Source organism: Diorhabda carinulata, chromosome 3 (assembly GCF_026250575.1).
Source record: "Diorhabda carinulata isolate Delta chromosome 3, icDioCari1.1, whole genome shotgun sequence".
Taxonomy (NCBI): domain Eukaryota; kingdom Metazoa; phylum Arthropoda; class Insecta; order Coleoptera; family Chrysomelidae; genus Diorhabda; species Diorhabda carinulata.
The window spans coordinates 25,252,795-25,273,057 of NC_079462.1; the positions used below are offsets into that span (position 1 = coordinate 25,252,795).

General features: G+C 32.0%; 2 protein-coding genes across 3 annotated transcripts; one reads left to right on the plus strand and one right to left on the minus strand.

Annotated features, from left to right (window-relative positions):
* Positions 1–53: 53 nt before the first annotated feature.
* On the minus strand, positions 54–20,238 carry LOC130892028 (pre-mRNA-splicing factor 18). The gene is made up of 6 exons (XM_057797209.1): positions 19,904–20,238; positions 19,728–19,845; positions 19,509–19,672; positions 19,206–19,421; positions 442–654; positions 54–387 (listed from the first exon to the last, which is right to left on the minus strand). Exons 1-6 carry the CDS (start codon positions 19,964–19,966, stop codon positions 124–126), a joined length of 1,038 nt encoding a protein of 345 aa, XP_057653192.1. The 5' UTR covers positions 19,967–20,238; the 3' UTR covers positions 54–123.
* LOC130892041 (uncharacterized) lies at positions 10,578–18,330 on the plus strand. Of its 2 annotated transcripts, none has more exons than XM_057797224.1 (3): positions 10,578–10,848; positions 16,146–16,271; positions 18,037–18,330. In XM_057797224.1, exons 1-3 carry the CDS (start codon positions 10,692–10,694, stop codon positions 18,093–18,095), a joined length of 342 nt encoding a protein of 113 aa, XP_057653207.1. In that variant the 5' UTR covers positions 10,578–10,691; the 3' UTR covers positions 18,096–18,330. The 2 variants fall into 2 exon arrangements, with proteins under 2 accessions (XP_057653207.1, XP_057653208.1); XM_057797225.1 differs by lacking the exon at positions 10,578–10,848 and adding an exon at positions 11,729–12,570.
* Positions 20,239–20,263: the final 25 nt, after the last annotated feature.

Sequence of the window (20,263 nt, forward strand, 5' to 3'; positions counted from 1 at the left end):
ATCGTAGAACCTGTTTCGGATACAATTGAGGCTTTTCATATAAAGTGTCTTAGTGTGTAGATTTTCTGTATCGTTTATTCTGTGTTTGTGAACGTATATAATGGGAAATGTTCGTAACACATTTTATTCATGAGTGACATCTTCAGGTTTACCAAAAGCTTGATATTCAACACATCTAGAAGGATCAGTTGGATAGATTTCTTGACATTTAGTCATTAGCCGCTTCAAACCCTGGATGTATTTTCTTTGGGTTTCATCGTTCATCACATGTGCGACGTTTTTTGAGAAAATTTTTTCTCTTCCAGTACGTGCGTGGATACCCACCATGGTAACACCTATTGGCCACGGGGCGTTACCTATGGCCATTTGCAAAAATGCTACGCTTGCCTAAAATAAAATATCTATAAACATTATTCAAATAATGATCAGAAGCAGTATTACCTTCAAATAATTTCGTTCCAGTAAATGAACAACAATTTCTGTTAGACTGTCAGATATATCTTCTGGTAAGGTGAAATTTTTCAATTTCCTTAAGAGAGGTTTAAGATATTCTTGCGTCTGTGCATAGGTGGCTCCTTTGAGTTTACCTTTTGTACCTCCCTTTTCTTCCTTGGATCTATTTTGCAGTTGTTCCGCCCATTTCTTCAACATCAACTGAAAATTTTAAAAAAATAGTTGAAGAAAAAGGATATAACAAAGTGAAAATTGAATATCATAAAACGAGGGTTGCCTCTTAAGTTTTTACAAAAATTGAAACAGAAAGTTCGAAACGAATTGTTTTATTGCTTTTAGAAATATTCGCCCTTAAAGTATATTTTTGCATGTGCTCAAACCATTTCTGGAAACATTTTTTCCAATCTGAAGATGTTACCTTGAAACGTGGTATCGATGCATAAAATATACATATTATCAAAAGTATTTATAAAAATAATAAATTTATAAAATGTGGTATCTACGCCTATGTTAGATCAAACAAAATTGTCGGCAACGGTTTTTATATAAGTTTTTGTAAACTGCAATTTATATTGAAAGAACTCTACTATTAACAACTTTGTCAATTTTTCAATTCCCACTGGCTTCGCAATAATGAACGTCAAACGCTACTTACTGTTCGATTGTAAAAACTTATCCAATATCCAATTTTCCAAAATCATCCCAAAAATAATCTCATCATGAGTGTGAAGCCATTTTTCATTCTGGGACCAAAAAGTGCTACATGGTAGTAGTCAGATAAGGTGAATATGGCAAATGAGACAAAAAATCTGTTCTCCATATTTATTTAACAACGAAAACAGTTTTCTTTATATGATCATGAAAACTAATCGAAATGTCATATTTATGTAAAACGAAAACTAACAATACGACTAATCACATAGTTTGGTTGTAAAATTCCAAATTTTATTAATACCGAAATCATCGTAAATCAAAACTTCCACATATCCATACGAATTATTCAAAGTCAGCCACGTTGCCTTCTCGAAAACTAAAACCCCAATCGATTTTTGAAACCCTGTTTTTCAGCTGCTTTTCAGGGATATTTCAGCCGAAAGATTCTGGGAGTCACAACTATATACCAGGGACAGAGTTATAGTAACTACATAAAACTTGTGGATAATGCCCCGATGCAAGGAACCACAACAGTACTTCCAGACGTTCACACGACAACTATGGATCACCAGAACAATGGTCAACATACTTTATCTTTTAGATGTAATGTATATAGGGAAATATAACAAAAAATAAAGAAATTTTTAATAATACTAACAATACGAGTATAATCATTATGTCAACTTCTTAAAAGTTACTTTTACGTCAAAATACTCGTAGCTATATATGGATGCACATCAAGGATATAAGAAAGGAATATAAATCATGGAAATGCTTAAATGAATCATAATAACCAAGGTAAACAAGCATAGGAGTAGAAATAGTATTCGGGAAAACTCCGCTTTACCGGAAAAGACTATAAAACGCAAAGGGAAGGAGTGTTGAGTATATTCAAATCAAATTTCAATGAATATCTGCATTGGATACAATGACTAACAGAATACTGTCAACATTAATCGGAACTGTACATTTTTTATGCAGCCCTCGTAACACCCGTGTAATATAATTTTATGAAAAAAGAGATAATTGATAAAAGGATTAATATTTTTACAATTTTATTATCAACTGTGTATATCAACACAATTTGTCAAACGATATAAAGATTTTATATGTTCTAATACCATATAATAGAAGAGATTTGAAAATTTACAAAATGGTTGACGTTGGAGTTATCTTGGTTACAATTTTTTCTATAGCTTGCTTTGGAATTTTTGTTCAAATTTTAGCGGCGATCATGGCAAAGAGAAAACTTTATAGAATGGTTAATGAAGGTAACTTAATATTATATTAGATCATATTCTAGTTCTTACCATAAAAATGTGGTTGTAGATTTTTTGAAGGATTCTGAATAGTATATAGATAGATTTCTTATAGTCTATCAAAAAATTTTCGCATATTCTTTACATAAATAATTATTTTACATTAAATATATATTTGTAGGATATTATTTTCTGGAAGTACGAGTTCGATGGGGCAGAAAAGAATTAAGACCTATCCACCCAAATGAAGTAGATTTAAGTAAGATTTATACTATTTCTTACATACAATGACACAACTTTCTTATATGGAATTTGGTCGCTTTTTCATGCTTTGCGGAACCCTTTTCATTTGTTTCCAGTATTTTAACTTCATTTATTCCAATCCATTTCCAGACATACAACCATCTCGGGCTTTCTCTTCCTGTTTCACCTTGCGTTCACGCTACCATTATTCTCATCCCAACTTCTGATCCAGCACTCCCTAGATTTCCCATATATCTCACTCTTGCTTTTTGTATCATCTCTACCACCTTCTCTACATCCAGAACTATTTCTTAATTTTTTTTCTATGCGATCTTGATTATTTGATTAATGATAATCGTCAATAATCACAATTTAAAGGTCAACCCTGACCTGTGAGAACTGGAAATTTAAGGTGAATCACCAGTAGTAACTGTCACTATTATTTCAATTTTTTAAACAAAGAACGCAGCTGTATTTCAACGAATGATAAAAAGGGTTTAAAAATGCTTGGAAGCTTGTTGTGACAAAGTTAAAATTTCACAATCATCTGATATACGAGGTTAGACTACCAAATGGCGAGACTGATGATATTAAAGAAGATGTGCGCATGCACCGTGAAACCTTCTGTTACGAGGAAATACCTATCGCTTTAGTAGATAAATCAGTATAGCCGTATCTCCGCCCGCATTATAGTTGTTTTTATGGCCGAGAAGCCGTTCTTGATGCTTTTTGTTCGGATCTCCCTTGATCGTCTAAAATGGATTCGATTTGGTCAGTTAAGTATTCATACGATAGCAGAAACTGTGGAAATTGATTAAAAATCCGCACGTTAGGAAAAGGTATGGTTTCTCTACCAAAACAATGTTCCGGCACATTCCACTTTATGTTAAGAGGTTTCTAGCTAAGTTTAGAATCCCAGTGTTAGCCTGAAATATTTTCCGTTGTTGCAATTGAAACTGTGAAAGAGAACTCACCAGGCATTTTGATATTAGAAGATTTTTCGTTTCGCATGGATCGGTGTAGTGATTAAGGAGGGGTGTGACAATAATGAAAAAATTCAAAACAAAATATTTTTTCGATACATATTCCATACAGTTTTCTTTCATTGAAAATTTTAAATTTGATTTCACACTCGTTTGCTCTGCAAATTAGTGTGAAATCTTCCATTTTCAGTCAATTAAATTCAAACTTTATATTTAATTCTTAGTACATTATTCGATACCTTTTGAATTATTCGCCAATGTGGTTGGTTAAAAATTAAAAATAGATTTCTATGAAATTAAATATATGAGACGATATCTAATTGCCAAATTGCCCAACAGCTTTATATTAATATTTATATGGCTTGATTTAACTTCTCATCCTTTATAGTGACCCGACATTATGATTAATGACTTGGTCCCTAACATATTCAGAATTAATTTTCAATCAGATCTACATTTATACAACACTTTTATAAAAAAACATAACTATGTACAATGTGGCGATTAAATATTTGTGATACGTAAAATGCCTTTTTAGAGTAGTGAATACACTGTTTTCACCAACACTACACCAGCAATCACGATTACACTGTTTGACGCGTGTTTCGATAATCAAGTTATGGTCTTCAAAGACTGAAGGTAACTTCCTTACTTTCAGTTTCTGGAGACGATAACTTGGTTATCGAAACGCGCATCATACTGAAGGTAAACTGCCCTGCCTTCAGTCTCTGAAGACGATAACTTGGTTATCGAAACATGCGTTTGGTGTAGTGGTGGTGAAAACAGTGTATTCAGTATGAATATCACCAACGGTTCCAGAAATTCCAACTTATTTTTTCGAGTGGTGTTAAATAGTCACTGAAAATTGAAATTGTGCCACTGTTTTTAAATTGGACGTAGATTTTGAGTTTTTATTTGGGGTATCTTAAAAACATATAATTAAAAATAGCATAGAAAGTTGATTTAAATATTTGTTTTTGCAGGTACAGGCGTTCCAAGATTACGCGGTAATATTGTCAATCATTAAACAACATTTAATCTATGGTCGTATACAGATTAAACAGTCTACGTCAATTATAAAATACAAAATATTTATTTGTTTTACGTGATATAGATATTTATAATTAAAACTTGAAAATTTTCAACTGTATTTATTATTTTGTGACTTTGGTATAGAAGAAGAGATACTCAAGACTATGTAATTGATGTAAATAGAACGAAGCGTTCAAATTATCAGAAACAGTCTCTGAGACTCGGCAGATTTTGCTTTTCCATGTACGAGATTAAGTCTTTCGTTTGGGACCTTATGATATCAGCTTGGGACTCCCCGAATTATGCATAGAGTATAGACGTAATGCATCTTTTTGCGCAAACAAGTTTGGTTCAGAGATTTGTCGTGTCATCCATAATAACATTATTTTTACTGACAAGACAATGCCGGCACAAGATTGGTGGAGAGGGATTCGATGATGATGTATAATTTGATGATATAGAGGAATTATTGAGCGTAAATGAAATTAAAGACCTCACCTTGAAGACTCATTATGAACATAGCGATAATGGTAAAAAAGATGCTCCCATTTCAAATGCAACTCTAATTAAAAAAAGTCTTGATCTTGCCATAAAATACGGTAATCTTTCTATATAACACGATTCCGATGAGGAATTAGCTGTAAACTTTTAACGTAACTGAACTTATTAACGGCAACTTCATAACGGTTTATCACGAAATCAAATACAATCTTTAATGACTGATTTTCTTTCACAAGTATTGTATTAATGAGACAGATAAATAAAGATTATGAGCCAAAAATAAGATAAAGGAGGATGCTTGATATACAGTTCCTACCTTAAACCATCAATATCTGTACAGACGCATAACGAATTTCCAATAACATAAAATGTAGCCCAGGCGGGGTTTCTTTATCTAAAAGTTGTAATTTTCATTTCTTTGGCAAGAAATTCTACTTCTTAAGACGAGAACTAGGAAGTACTGAATATTGTTTTGACAATACCAATTCACGTAGTTAATCATTTAAGTCTTTTTGAACAATTAAATTTGGCTCGCCAGAACTGGAACCAGGCTGTAATGTGGGGTCAGTACACTGTTCCTCGAAGCTTCCTCAAGAACGGTTATTATTTCTTGCCAATTCAAAGTCACCATCGGTACTGGTAAGTCTATAGTGTGAGTAAAAGGTCTTAAGCCAGATTACCGATTTTGATATTAAATATTACGCTTTTTTTTTGTTGAAATAACGTTCAATGTTTGTCATACAAATAAAGCATTCAGTGGCTCTTATACCAATGGAATTGCAATAAGAATAATTATTTTCTTCCTTTTCATCCTCTGAACCAAGGAGACATGCTACAGCTGATACAATACACACGGGAAGCCCATTGTTTGACTTTTTCGTCGATTAAAACACCAAAATACATGAAATAAGATTTATTCACATTTTCAGAAAATAGTCTGACTTGTGATTCCGCTATTAATTCTCCACAAATATGAGAAAACTTTTTCAAACTACGCATGACTTTTCGTTGTTGTCCACATCGAGATCTTTTTAAGATAAATAATATTGTATTTAGGTCCTAAAATTTCACGTATTGTTCCGAGTGGTAGATTTGATGATTATCTTTTTGAGTTAAACGATGGACATTCTGCGATTATGTGTTTTATAGTCAATTTGCTACATTTTGGTTCAGGTTTCGCATCAAATAAGTAGCTATGGGTATGTTGCGTATGGCCTAGATGGAGAGGCGTTAGAGGATCTTCATCTCTGCGATTTTTCGGTAGTATTGACCATGGTTTAACAGAGTCTTTTACTCCATGAAGTTTATGTGTGGACATTGCTTTCCAATTCATTGAGCACTTTACGCTTTAGGATTGATTTAATATCGGCAGTAGTTAAAAAGTTCATGCACTCCACACTATTTACAGCTTCCTTAGCGGCCAGGTCTGCCTCTTCGTTTCCTTTTATTCCAGTATTTGAGGATATCCCACAAAATGCTACTTTTTTGTTGTTGTCTTGTATATATTGTAGTTGCTGCTTGATTTTGATTGCTAAGGAATTTGTAGTGTGAATTTTTTGAAGTGTTTGGATTGAGCTAAGGGAATCTGTGAGTATGAGAAGATTAAGATCCTTTGATGAAGCGGCGATGTGTGTAGCTCGATATATTGCATATAATTCAGCAGTGAAAGTAGATGGGGTTGGAGGAGCTCTTAGCCTATATTTGGAAGTTGGTGTAATGAAGGTATTGTTATAAAAATAAACGTTCTTTGTACAAATTTTCAATGTCTTACAATATAAATTTGTTTTTTTACAGCATATCGTTTCTAAAACGCTCATACAAGTACAATGGCATTAAGATGGGGGAGGTATAGTAGAAATTTCGACTTATTGTGACCATGTTGCTTTGTCAAATTAATAAGTCTTAAACCTAAACTTATTTATATTTATATTATGAAAATCTACTTTGATCTCTGAAAATTTTATTTTGTTTTTTCGAGATGTGAGAAATGTTTCATATTGCACGGTGTGTTACCAATAAAAAGAACATGTAGGGGCAAATTTTGTATGAGTTTGGAATCAACCCAATTTTCGCTGTAAATAAAATTCATGTTATAATGAAAATAATCGAGTTGCTTTATGATTAAAAATAAGTGAAGTATGATTAACCGCTTCCCTTTCTATATTGGTTTTCGTAGCCTTTCGGAATTTTTATCAGAATAAGATTTTTGTTGAGTATGAGAATAAAGGGTATACGTTTCGTTCCTGTAGACAATAGATCAACCTTCACCACGGCAATGTTTTATTTCTCGTAAAACCATCCTTGATTATCTAATGTTCTAATGTTATATCGCTCCATTAGTAGCTTTCGGTTGTGCCTACAATCGTCGACAAGCATAACCAAAGCACATTCTAAGAATTAGACAAGGTGTAGACATTTGTGGAAGTTACAAGATTGGTTTATTAGAGAATCGGTAAATTCAAACTAAATGAATGTATATTCAACTTATATCGTGGTAATCTGATGAAAAATTGACCCCAGATATTTATGATCGCCAGCTTTTTTTAGATATGTCTAACTGTGACTTCTATATGTATTAGGATGTTTAACTCTAATTTAAATCATTAAGTGTTCCACAAAAAAACAAATTACGTTGAATCTTATCGAATGAATGATGTAATTATTGTTCAAGCATGGCTAAGTAGTTTTACATAATATTTACCAATTTCAAAATATTTTTGTACTCTAACAATAATTCAATGCCACAATGAATGAATCCGTCACAGGCTAAAGAATTACAAAATCAACAAAAATAAACGCATTCAATACTATACGAGGATGGTCCCAGAAGTACCTGGACTGGTATAGCGGTAGTTGCTTGAAAAATACCACAATATTAGAAAGTACACAATCTATACAGTATATGTTCGAAGTTGAAGACGCCACGTTGTTTAGTATTTGTTTGGCAAACCATGAATAATGAAAGTTTTCAGTGAATTTGTAAACATGGAAAAAAATGGTCATCGTTGTATAATATAATACTTTAGCCTTAGCCTAACCAATATAAAAGCTGAACTTGATTCTATTCTAGGTGAGACTGCTTCTTCGTTATCAACAGTAAAATATTGAGTGGCAGAGTTTAAATGAGGCCGTGCTACCTGCGAAGACCAGCATTGCAGTGGTCGACCAAATGAGGTGACGATTCCAGAAATGTTTAAGAAAATCCACAAACCGGTACTGGATGGTCGTCGACTGAAGGTGCGGGAGCTAGCAGACATAATAAGCATTTCAAAAAGTGCATATTAACTGAAAATGTTGACTTGAGAAAGCCGTGTGGAACAAAACGGCGTCGTGAATATGTTTCCATCGAAATTTTTTATAGAAATAAAACGCAAAGACCGTTCCATCTACAAGCAAGGGTATGGCGTCAGTTTTTTGAGATGCGCGTGGCCTAATTTTTATTGACTATCTTTAAAAAGGAAAAACTATTATTAGCGAGAATTATGCGAACTTATTCCAACGTTTGAGCGAAGAAATAAAGAAAAACGGCCACATTTGACTAAGAAGAAAGTGTTGTTTCATCAAGACAATGCACCAGCTCACGGATCCGTTAGAGCAATGGCTAAAATCAATGAATTAAAGTTTGAATTACTTCCTCATGCACTAGATTCGCCAAATCCATCGGTATATTTTCTGTTATCAGACTTAAAAAAATGGCTGGGTGGTCAAAGATGTCGCCAGTTAATGGCTATTTTGAGGAGCTTGACGATTCTTATTGTAAAAAGGGTATTGAAAAAACTTGAGAAGACTACCAGTTACAAAAAAGATGCAAATAGACATACTATGTTATAAAGAAATTGAAAAAAAAACGTCACCCTAAACGCGTTTTATAGTTTCCCTTTTGAAAAAATTAAAATTAGTTGAAACGTCAATTTTTCATCAATCTTTCAAAAATTATTAAAAAAACTGATATTAAAACAGAAGAGACCTAAAATCAAGAACATTTAGAAGCATTAACCTTCTTTTTTTTGGTACCATGTGCGAGAAAATGAATCATTAGGTCTAACCACTTTGTTTTTGAATTTCAAAAGTGCAATCTTTGTATGAAAAACAATTGGTACACTTTGACTAATTTATTTTTCAAAAGCAACAATTTTATAATAGCACCCAAATATTTAATTCATAATAATATAGTATAAAGCATCAAATCAGCTGCGAAAGAAACTCTAGGTTTAAAGAAAATTCACAAAGTAGTAAATATTGATGGAATGCTGAAAGGGAAAAACTATTAGACAAAAAGAAACAATTATTAAGAGATAGCTGAAGATTATAGAAAGAAGAAGAGAAACTTATGAAAGAAAATGTCCAGAAATAAAGACATACATTCGAGGGCGAAAGTGCAGTGAAACATGGAAATTCCTTAGCTAAATTAAGATCAATTAAAAGAATAACAGTAACAATCATTAGTTTATATTTTTAGAAAATAAATAAATAGCGAAAATATACCAGAAAACTGGAAAACAGCTTACATCACATCTATACTTAAAAAAGGAAACAAATTATGATGTAACAAGTATCGTGGGATATCGGAATAAGTACAATAAGCAGGGTATGTCCAAGAATAATAAGGATTACATTAATTACGAAGAAGAAAAACAGAGTGGGTTTAGACTGTTTAGAGCTGGAAGATCCTGTTCTCCTTAAAGCAGTTTATAGAGAAGAAAACAGAGAGATAAAGACTAATACATCTGATGTTTATAAATTTACAAATAGTCACAATAACATATTAATATTAAAATTATGAGGAGCTCTTGAGAGCACCAGCAATTACCATTCACTCACAAAGGCCATCAAGAATTTATAAGATATGAAGTCTGCAGTAAAAATCGGAAATAAAGTATCGGAATCCTTCGCACTCCACAAAGGGTTGAGACAAAGGTCCTGCATCTCTCCAACACTTTTCAAAAGCTCTAACAACTTGGAAAAAGAAATGCAAAGGAAACAGGATTCAAAATGACGATGACAATTGTTTATACACCCTCCAATTTGCAGGTAATATGAGGAAACAACAAAGATTACTTAGAATACATGGCACACAAACTAAAGGAAGTATACGGAAAATGGGGAATGCAGATGAACGTAGAAATCTGTTGAGATTAGAAAGGGCCCGAAATACGACTTGATATAGCTACAGATCCGACATAGACATATTTTCGATAATATTTCAATAGAATTTAGATGATTCATCCTGCATTGGTTTTGCAAGGGTCACGAATTTTTATTATTTTGTCACATTTAAGAACAAACTATACGATTGACGCGAAATTCGACGTCACCATAAAGCAATAAATCGTTGATAAGATAACAGGCTCTAAAACAATGAACAATACGACAAATCCTTTTATAAGTGAAAATGATGTAGGTTTATTGCGGATTGAAGCACTGTCAATATTATTAAAGCAGATAACGGATACATATACATAATGGAGATAGGCAGATAAAATAATGGAGTCTTCCATTAGTAAACGGTTATCAAGAAAACGAACATATATTTCCGTTAATTTTTAATTATTTAGCAACAAAAAACATGGTGCACCGATGGCCCACAACATATGATAGCGAGGTCGATACTCTACTTATAGTGTCGTTAGTTTTGATTGGAATCATGATTGTTTCACAGATTTTTTACATCTTCTACTTGAAATATTCATATAAGTCCATTAAAAAGCTTATTATTAAAAAAGGTGAGTTTTTGCATGTAAACCAAACACGTATTTCGCGTATTAACAAGTTAGTTATTCCAAAATCTACAGTTAATTCTTTTGTTGATCGATCAATTTTTTTTTACAGCTCTTTTTGTATAATTTTATAATCTTTCTCAAACTTACTTAAAATGAATGTATATTTTCTTTCTAATACTCTATTCTGCTTAAAAAAGCCCACAATAATTAATTTCCACGTGCAAATGAATATTTTTTGAACAAATGCTAACTTTTTAGGCTTGATATTAAGCATTTTACATATGACAATTAATATATCATATGTTTAATATTAATATTACTAAGATATCTAAATTTTATTCATATTCTTACGAACGAACAGTATCGTAAATCGTAATAGCATAAAATGACTATCAAATATTCTGTTGTATTATGCTGTTAATTCAAATATTCTCGGATCGTTATTATTTTTGATTTTAATAAAAAAAAATGAAAAATGTTTTTGTATTGATTCTGCAACGGCGGAGGTACTGATCCGTTCGAGATAGTTTGTTTAATTGCTTCGGCAGGCGTCAATAACGAAGCAGAATAATAGTTTTGATATAGAATGCGTTATCAAGTTATACGTAATGGAATACTTATTATATGATATTTTAGTTAGGATAGATGATTCATTTCTTGAATAAAAATTCTGTTTGTACTATGACCAGAAATATAGATAGCGGATTTAATTTAATTAGTCATTAACCTTATAAAGGATGCTACTCTTGGGTATCGTATTACTTTAGTCTAACACAGTGCTAGACCACCCAAGGGACTAGATAGGGCTACAACACTAAGACGCAGTCTCTGGAGTCCCATATTCCAAATGTGTCATACAAAATGTGACAACAACATTAAAGTTTCCGATCTCGTTCAATATGAGCTATATTGATAATTATATAAATATTCAATGCGGATATTGAACAGAAAGTTTAATAATCCTAGTTAAGCTTAAGATATGTTGATATTTTTTTGATTCTATTTTTATTATTCAAACTTTTAGTTTTATTGTTTCATCTCTAAGACATTATAAATAAAAAAGTGATTAACAAACACAAATTTTATTACACGTCTAATTAACATTGAACTCATGATTTGACTAGACTTGATGATTACTCCGTTTGTCCCACACTCTTGCTCAACTTACCTCACCTATGAGGTACGTTGGACAATCTTGACTTAATGCATTTAAAAATTTTACAAAGAGATATATCAGTAATCAATAGATTTTTTCATACATTTTGATGTTTTCAAAAAAATATTTTTCCCCGAAAATGTACTATTTATTTTCTATTCTAAAATGAAATGTATCATGTTACAACTATTAATATAAGCTGATTCACAAATTTAATTATTTTATTGGATATATCGCGGATATTGTGATCCAATGTTTTTTCTTTATAGATAAATTTACGAACAACATTACTTTAGGTTTTAATACATTCCTCTGCTAATCCAGTATTTTAGATAAGGATAACAAGTATTAAATCCGGTGTTAATTCGAGAAATAATTCATAGTGTTTTTGTATTCGTTTGGAAAAAGTGATTGTATTCACTTCGTGATGAGTACATATGAAAAGAGTGAACATTTAATAATCATATCTACATTAGCTTTCATGGGAATTATTACAGTTTCACAAATTTTTTTAGTATGTTATTCCAGATTTACGTATACGAATTTCAGAAAATTTATTGTTGCAAAAGGTGAGAAAATATTTATGTAGTATAAAAAAAATTATTATTCGATGTTTATTCAACTGAAACAAAATATATGCCCTTTATTCTAAATAATAATAAACGTAGGAGACATAAAAAGAAAACAGGAAAATCTAAAAGTTGACATTAATAACCTTTGAGCAGAATCTTCTTAATAAAAGATAATTTGCTCAAACATTTCGAAATTAGGTATCAAAGATTTTTTAATATGTTCTCCATTTAGGTTTATACCCACAGTCCGGCGATAAACTAATATTTTTAATCCTTCCAAATAATAATTGTCGTCTTTCTTCTCAAGTCCTGGTCTGATGAAAATCTCTCTCTCTTGTAACTGATAGGAAGCAGGAAAAAGTCGCTGAGGGGCTGGATATGGTGAATACGGTGGGTAGTCAACCAATTTTAAGTGCAGTTAGTGAATTTTATCAAAAGCGATTACCAAAGTGTGAGAAGGTGCGTTATCATGGAAAGCGGAATCCAATAACTCTCTCAAAAAACAATCGGCATTAGTTTTCCGGTAGATGTAATTAACTTTTCGTTTTTTGGAGCATTTCCTCCTTTGCAAATTACTGATTTGAGTGTTTTTTTGGTTAAGGAGTGTAGTGGTTTTATCTACCATTTGAAATGGACGCAAAAAATCCGACTTAAACACGCGGGCTAAACGCGTACAATTCTTCAGTCAATATATAGCACCTTTCTCTAACATGAATGAATTTTTTTCGATGATATCGCTGGTTGTCACAATTTGAGTTCAGCTGACCCAAATTTACCAGTCGTAAATAATTGTGCAGATTCTCCATAAACAGTGTCTAACTCCTCTTTCATTTAGGTAGGTGTATCGCTTTTCAAAAACAAATATTCAATGTCAGCTCGATAATAAATTTTTTTCCAGTTTCAAAAAAATCTTCACAGATCACTTATACGACTGTCAATCAGACATTAAGCGTACAAATAGAATGTTTAAGTGCATCCACAAATATATTTCCCGACTTATATTGATAAGTACCGACATCTTCAGGTTGAAGTCGGAAAATTTCCAGACAACTGTTGTACTATAAATGGAGTTACTAGATGTAACAAATTTGAGTAGTTACTGAACACTGAGTCCAAATAACACGGGTTTTAAAACTGTAGGTTTGGAATTCAAGTACTACTTCTAACATTGGAACCTTCTGGCAAACATTCAAAGATAATAATACTTATACTATAAGATACATCCCCAGGAAAATTGGGCACACCTGGAGCACTTCAATTTTTTTTATTGCGGCAAATCATTCCGCATATCTCTTTTTATCTATCTTTAAATTTTTCTTATTTTTGATCTAGTGTGTAAGGTTTTTAATATTGAATTTTTGTGTGTTCTCTCATTCTCACTCACACTTATTTTGGTCGTTCTTGGTCTACATTCTATTAGTCTCCAATTGTTTATTATAGAATCCGGCTGCGGTCTTTCGACGTGTCCATACCATTTCAATATCTAGGAATTGATGAATTTGACTAATTCGAGTCCTATCCTATTAGCCCTGTATTTGATATCCGTCTTTATTCATTCTTATCTATTTTCTTAGCCATAATATTCATCTTAGCGCATTTTCCTTTCGAATATTCTAAGATTCCCTTCTTTCTTCACGAGACACATGGTTTCTGCGACATATATGAGAATAGGTTCAATGGCTGTTTTGTAAATTTTTAACTGGTTTTGGTCTTCAAGCTCTTGCCTCTTATAAATCTGTTATATTACTAGGAATTCTCCATTTTCAGCTTGTATTCCGTCCTTTATTTCCTCTTATCTGTTATTTTTTTCATTTACAATGGCGCCGATGGTACTGTCCTCATATTTTATGTTGAGTGAGTGAGTGGGAAGAAAATGTCTTGGAAGCAGGTCCATCAGCCAGATGTGAGGTTTTACTGAAGAGGAGTACTTTTATAAACATGTAAGAATATTTCATTCAGTGTTTCATGAAACAATATAGCCAGAAGTAATATTTGTTTCATCTCCAGTAGCAATAATCTATAAGAAACGTTTCCCTCATTGTTATACCGTAAGAGAGAAATTAGGGCTAACGCCAAACGCTTCAGTTTGGAGCTCCTATTTAATATTTATGAGTATCCTAGCTCGGTGGTCATAATTTTACACAGACTAGGCAGTGAAATTTCTGGAAATTGTAGTTACATGTTTTGCATCTTTGAACATAGACGTTTCACATCTTGTAGAAAACGATCATATATCGCCACTCTAAATTGTAGGTAACATTAATCGTAGTAAAAGTCGTAATTTTACCATAACTCAACGACGATGAGGAATTGGAGCCATCCTAATAAAACCTAAAATTTTCTAATGACAATAAATGTTATCTCTCTCAACACTAGCGACAATTGTAGCGAAGGAGTGGCACAATCTTTTAAAGCGTAGACCCGTTTCTTGCCACTACGAAATTTATTTCAAGAAACAAAGAACTTACAAAAAATAAACAACCCTCGTATTCCAAATTTTAAAAATATCTTAACTATTACCTCATTGAATTATCTCATGTTTATTGCTGCATAGATTTCAGATTACTTAAATCGTATAAAAAAATGATTCACTACAAATTTATTACTTTTAATTATGAAATCTTATTTTCCATAATCCACTGTGTTTTATAAGATTTATATGAATTACCCAATGTTTATGTTCAAACTTTTGTTCTACTTCCAAAAAATTCCGTAAGATTATTTAAATATCTTGAATATGGAATTAACCAAAATAAGCTTTGTAGCACAAAATAAGAGTAAGGGCCTTATCATACTAGTGAATTGCGAACGTCTTCAAAGCGGAGTGAGCACGCAACGATCACGCCGCGCACGCGCAGTGAATTCGTTGTGGACGCTGCGTACAAACGCCAATCCGTACGCCTCGCTGCTCACTCATATCATCATGGCATCATTGGGAGATTTGGATATTGATACAGAGTTATTTATAAGTGAAGTTCAAAACCGTCACTTAATATGGGACCAAAAAAGCAGAGAATTTAGTGGTCGTAATTAAAAAAAGCATGCGAAGAGAATAAAATGATAACAAAGTTAATGCAAAGAAAGGACGAGAGGATAAAGACAAAAAAAGTGGTGAAAATGAATCCGAATACAACTTTGCGTTGTCGTTGGCTGAAGATTTAAAATCAATTCATCTAGATTATAAAATCGATGCCAAAATGGAGATCATGGGAGTTTTGAAAAAATACAAGCATATGTGCATATATCTAACAGCTATGCTCCATAATATCCAGGATATTTTACAAGTCCAGAGCCACCCCAGAATAATTCATCGCATCCAATTAATTTTTCACCAATGTTTATGACGAGAACAACAACGCTGAAGATACAATTTATAAGGATTTTTTTCTGATTAGTAATTTTCTAAATCCTGGTACTTACCACCTTTTATCTATTTTGTTAATGAGTGAGTGTATTGTGAGATACGACAAAAATTTGATCTTGATATACAAAACATATATGAAAATGTAATTTAAAAAATCAACAATGATTCATTTACCTTACCATTTTTAAGAATTTCATAATATTTGTAGGTAGATTGTTACAATTGGTACCAGTAGTAACTCTTTCAACTGTAACATCAACTGTAGTGGATAATGTGCCTTATGTTTTATCAAGAGAATGTCAACCAACAGCTCCGCCACCCACTCAATATACAGGTAATCTAGAAACAACTTCCAACTAAACCAAAATCAAACATCTGTTATTATATAAAAAACTTGAAGGCCTCTTTAAAAACAAAAAGCTATATACTCCTCAACAACTTCTAATCCTCTACAAGGCCCAGATTCGTTTATTTTTGGAGTAATGCTCGCACATTTGGGGCTCGGCTCCCAAGCATACCCTGAGGATGCTCGACTCAACGCAGAAGAGAGCAATTTGATTATAGGCGATCCAGAGTTGACCAGAACCTTGAACAGCTTAGAGCATGGAAGAAAGGTCACTGACCTGACTCTGTTTTACTGATACTACTACTCCGAGCTGTGCAGCTTAATCCCACCTAGAAAAGTTTTTGCAAGACATAGTCGACAGGCAGACGTGGCTCAAGAACACCAAATTCGCTTGCAGACGCCCAGAACGTCAATTTATTGGGACTCCTTCTTTTGGACAAGTGCAAACCTGTGGGTCAGCTACCAAGGCACGTCTTTCCCGGATACTACAACCTACAGAAGTTCAAGATCAATATCCATAGACATCTCCACACGGCAGGCACCGAAGTTTAATAGGGTTTAACCTCTTGTGCTTGCTTTTTAATAGAAATGTTTCACTTTTGAACTTTAGAAATCATTAAAACATATTTAGTTGTGTTAATATTTTAAATAGTGCAATGAAATCTCATATATCAATTCACATTTATATAACAGAACTTTAATATTAAAAAATTTCAGTCAAATTTACAAAGAAATGACCATCATATTCTAAGGGAAAGTGTTCAAACCAATTTATATCATTAAATGCGATTTATTCCAACAAGTTTCCCATTTATTGGAATGCATTACTCAGTTTTTTATCCTATTTATATATTCGACTCAAGTTCTTGATATACTTAGGTTTGTTCCGCACTGGTAGAACTAGTTCAGGAAGTGTACACTAAAGCGTTTTTTGTAGCAGAACTAGCGCTAGTTTTGCTGTTCTTAGTAGCAGTGCAAGATAACTAGTTCACCCAGTTCACTGTACTGCTTGCACTGGTTCTAGAGTCAGTTGAGTCAATGCAGTGCAAGACAGTGCAATAAGTGTAATCTGGAAACGAACAGAGCCAAAAATCTTTTGTAGGATATTATTAATATTATTATTATTATAGAGTTTCAACCAAACGTAGATAGTAATATGAAAAAGCAGTCGCCTCGTATGATTGTCCTGTCAACATAGTGAGATTCTTCAACTGATTCTCATATTTATAAAAGTGTTAATCTCTCAAAAATCAAATTAATATGGCTCAATTCAAATCAGAATATTTAAATTGCATTCCCCAATTTGATGAGATTCCAAATGAATTAAACCGATACATTAACACTAAGCTAGTACTAAATATTCAAATAATCACGAGCTGACAAGATCTGAAAGAAACGCTACAAAGAAACTTTTCTGATCAAAGAGATTAAATCCTATTGACTGCGCCAATAATAAATGTGATATCTCTGACGTAAGATCTTATGTGTCGCATCCATATGTTACTACGGAACGTATTATTGTTTTGTAAATTGTGAGGTTTGACCTTCGTGAGGTGGTTATTACTACATTCAATAACTATCCAAGAAAACATATTCTGGCAAAAGAAAAAACAGGTACTACCTAGTTTAAAAATTTAATGAATAAATCAACTGTTCCATTTTAACTCATCAATGCACTATGTCCCTAACATAGGAATTGATAGTAATCAAATTTTTTATTCGAATGCTTCTGATTTCATATGATTTTTTGCAGATCCAGATATATCAAGAACATATGGGAACAAAGAAATGCCACCAAGGTATGCTGCCTAAACTTGATTGACTAAATAAATAGTGTAGCACAAGCAGAAGAAAAATATGTTATTATATATAATTGCATCATTATTTGGAAATAATTTCGAGTATTTCAACATCTTCATACAAATAGAAAATTATTTTTAAATAAAGATAAGAAAACTAAATTTTTATCTCATGAAATATAATATTACTTAGTTGTATAATAAATACATTATTTGTATTAGCTCAAATAAATAATCAAAAACACAAAGTGTATTTGTTTCATTATAATTACCTAACATTAAAATTACTCATAAACATAAAAATTAGTCACATTTGATAGTGAGTTATATTTGGATATTTTATGGTTCTTTCAGGGTTTTGCAAACATCAGCATTAATATCCATCAACCTAGCACAAGTCATATAGAGAGTTTTAACCAATCATAGATAGTTATATGTCCCCTCATATATTGTCCTGTTGATATAAATCGGTTGGACGTTTATGAGTTATATTGTGATTGTGATATAAGATATTATTTCAAAAATATATGAATGTACGCTAACAATATGCAATAGAGCAAGAGATCAAGTGCACTATTATCCAAAGGGTGAAATACTAATCAATGAAACAGTCCACACACTACAATTGTGTGTGGAAAATGGATTAAAATCACATCAAAGTATCATATATATTAAACAAAAAATTTGAAAAAGGTAAATCATGCTCACAGAATCAATTGGAGTTATGTTTTTCATTGAATATTTATGTAGCAATAGTCATGATGTACTTTTTTGCTTGAATAAAGGAAAATAATGCTAAATTGTTTAGATCTCTTGGGTCCATTTTTATTTATTCAAGTATTGACAAGTATAATAAGTGTTTTATTTTAAATAATAAGTGAATTTGCTGAGAATTCTATATTAGTATATTTGATTAGAATCTTTTTTTTAACATCAACGTCCTCTGACATGGATCTCAAAATATCAATAATTCTGGTCGCTTGGCTTAGTTGTCCAATTTTACAAAGTGTATTACCAAAAGTATAGTGTAAAGTATTCATTTCAAAATTCATTATTTTCAATTGATACAGTGAAATTCCAACATTAAGTGTTTTATTTAATATATTTATATTATAAATCTTACCTGTATAAAATGTACAATCACAGTCATATCATGCTCTCTATTTCCTCGTCCCATACTTTTGGCCATCTCTCTGATTTCTTCATAATCAACGGTAAGTTCTTTTTGAGATTTATCCACTTTTTCAACACTTTTGGTACCCTCTGTTTCTTTAAACAATTCATTAAGATATGCCTGATCAACTTGTTCCATTGCCTCTTGAAAATCATTACGAAAACCCTTAAAGCAGACAATGCAGTGTAAACTTCAAATTAGGGCTTATTAGATTTGTTTGTTAATCATATATGTAATTTATTTTGTACTTACTTTGTTTACTTCAGGTTCGAGTAACTCACATTTTCTTAGCCTTTTAAATGCATCCAACTCGGATTCACCAAAAAGTAAAATTGGTTCACTTCTATCTCTTAACCTTATTATTACTTCAGATCTAGGTAGAATGCTGTGTTGAACATCTGATTCAATATTTTGACCTACAAAATATTTTTTAAAGATGGTTTTTCAAGATAAATTTATTTGATGTTTCACCTTCCACCACTGTAGAGGAGCTTTCATCCGCTTCGTTTTGGATATAGTACTTTTTACGATATTCTTCTTGTTCTTTTGCAATAAGTTCTCCTCTTTTGAAATATTTTTTATCATTTCCCTAAAGTGAAAAAAATTTAAGTGGATATAACCTATAAAAATTAATTTTCAAACATTACCAAAAGTTCTTTTTCTTCTAATAATTTTCGTTTGCGGGCTATTTCAGCTTTCAAGATATCCATTTCTTGAATTATATTATTTTTTTTATTTAAAACAATCCAAAATATTTATTACTTATGTTATGACATGTCAAATGTCAAATATAAATATGACTAAGCTTATGGGTCCCGGTCTTATAAACTACAGGTTCAAACAGATCGCTTTCATGGTTGTTAGTAAAATAGATCTGAATTCCGCAAAAGATAATATATATCTAAATTGTCGTCGAAATTTGCAAAATTATGAAAGTATTAATCAATATACAGTTTTTTTTATTCAGTACTTACTATTTTAGGAAAATATAATAATATGATAATATT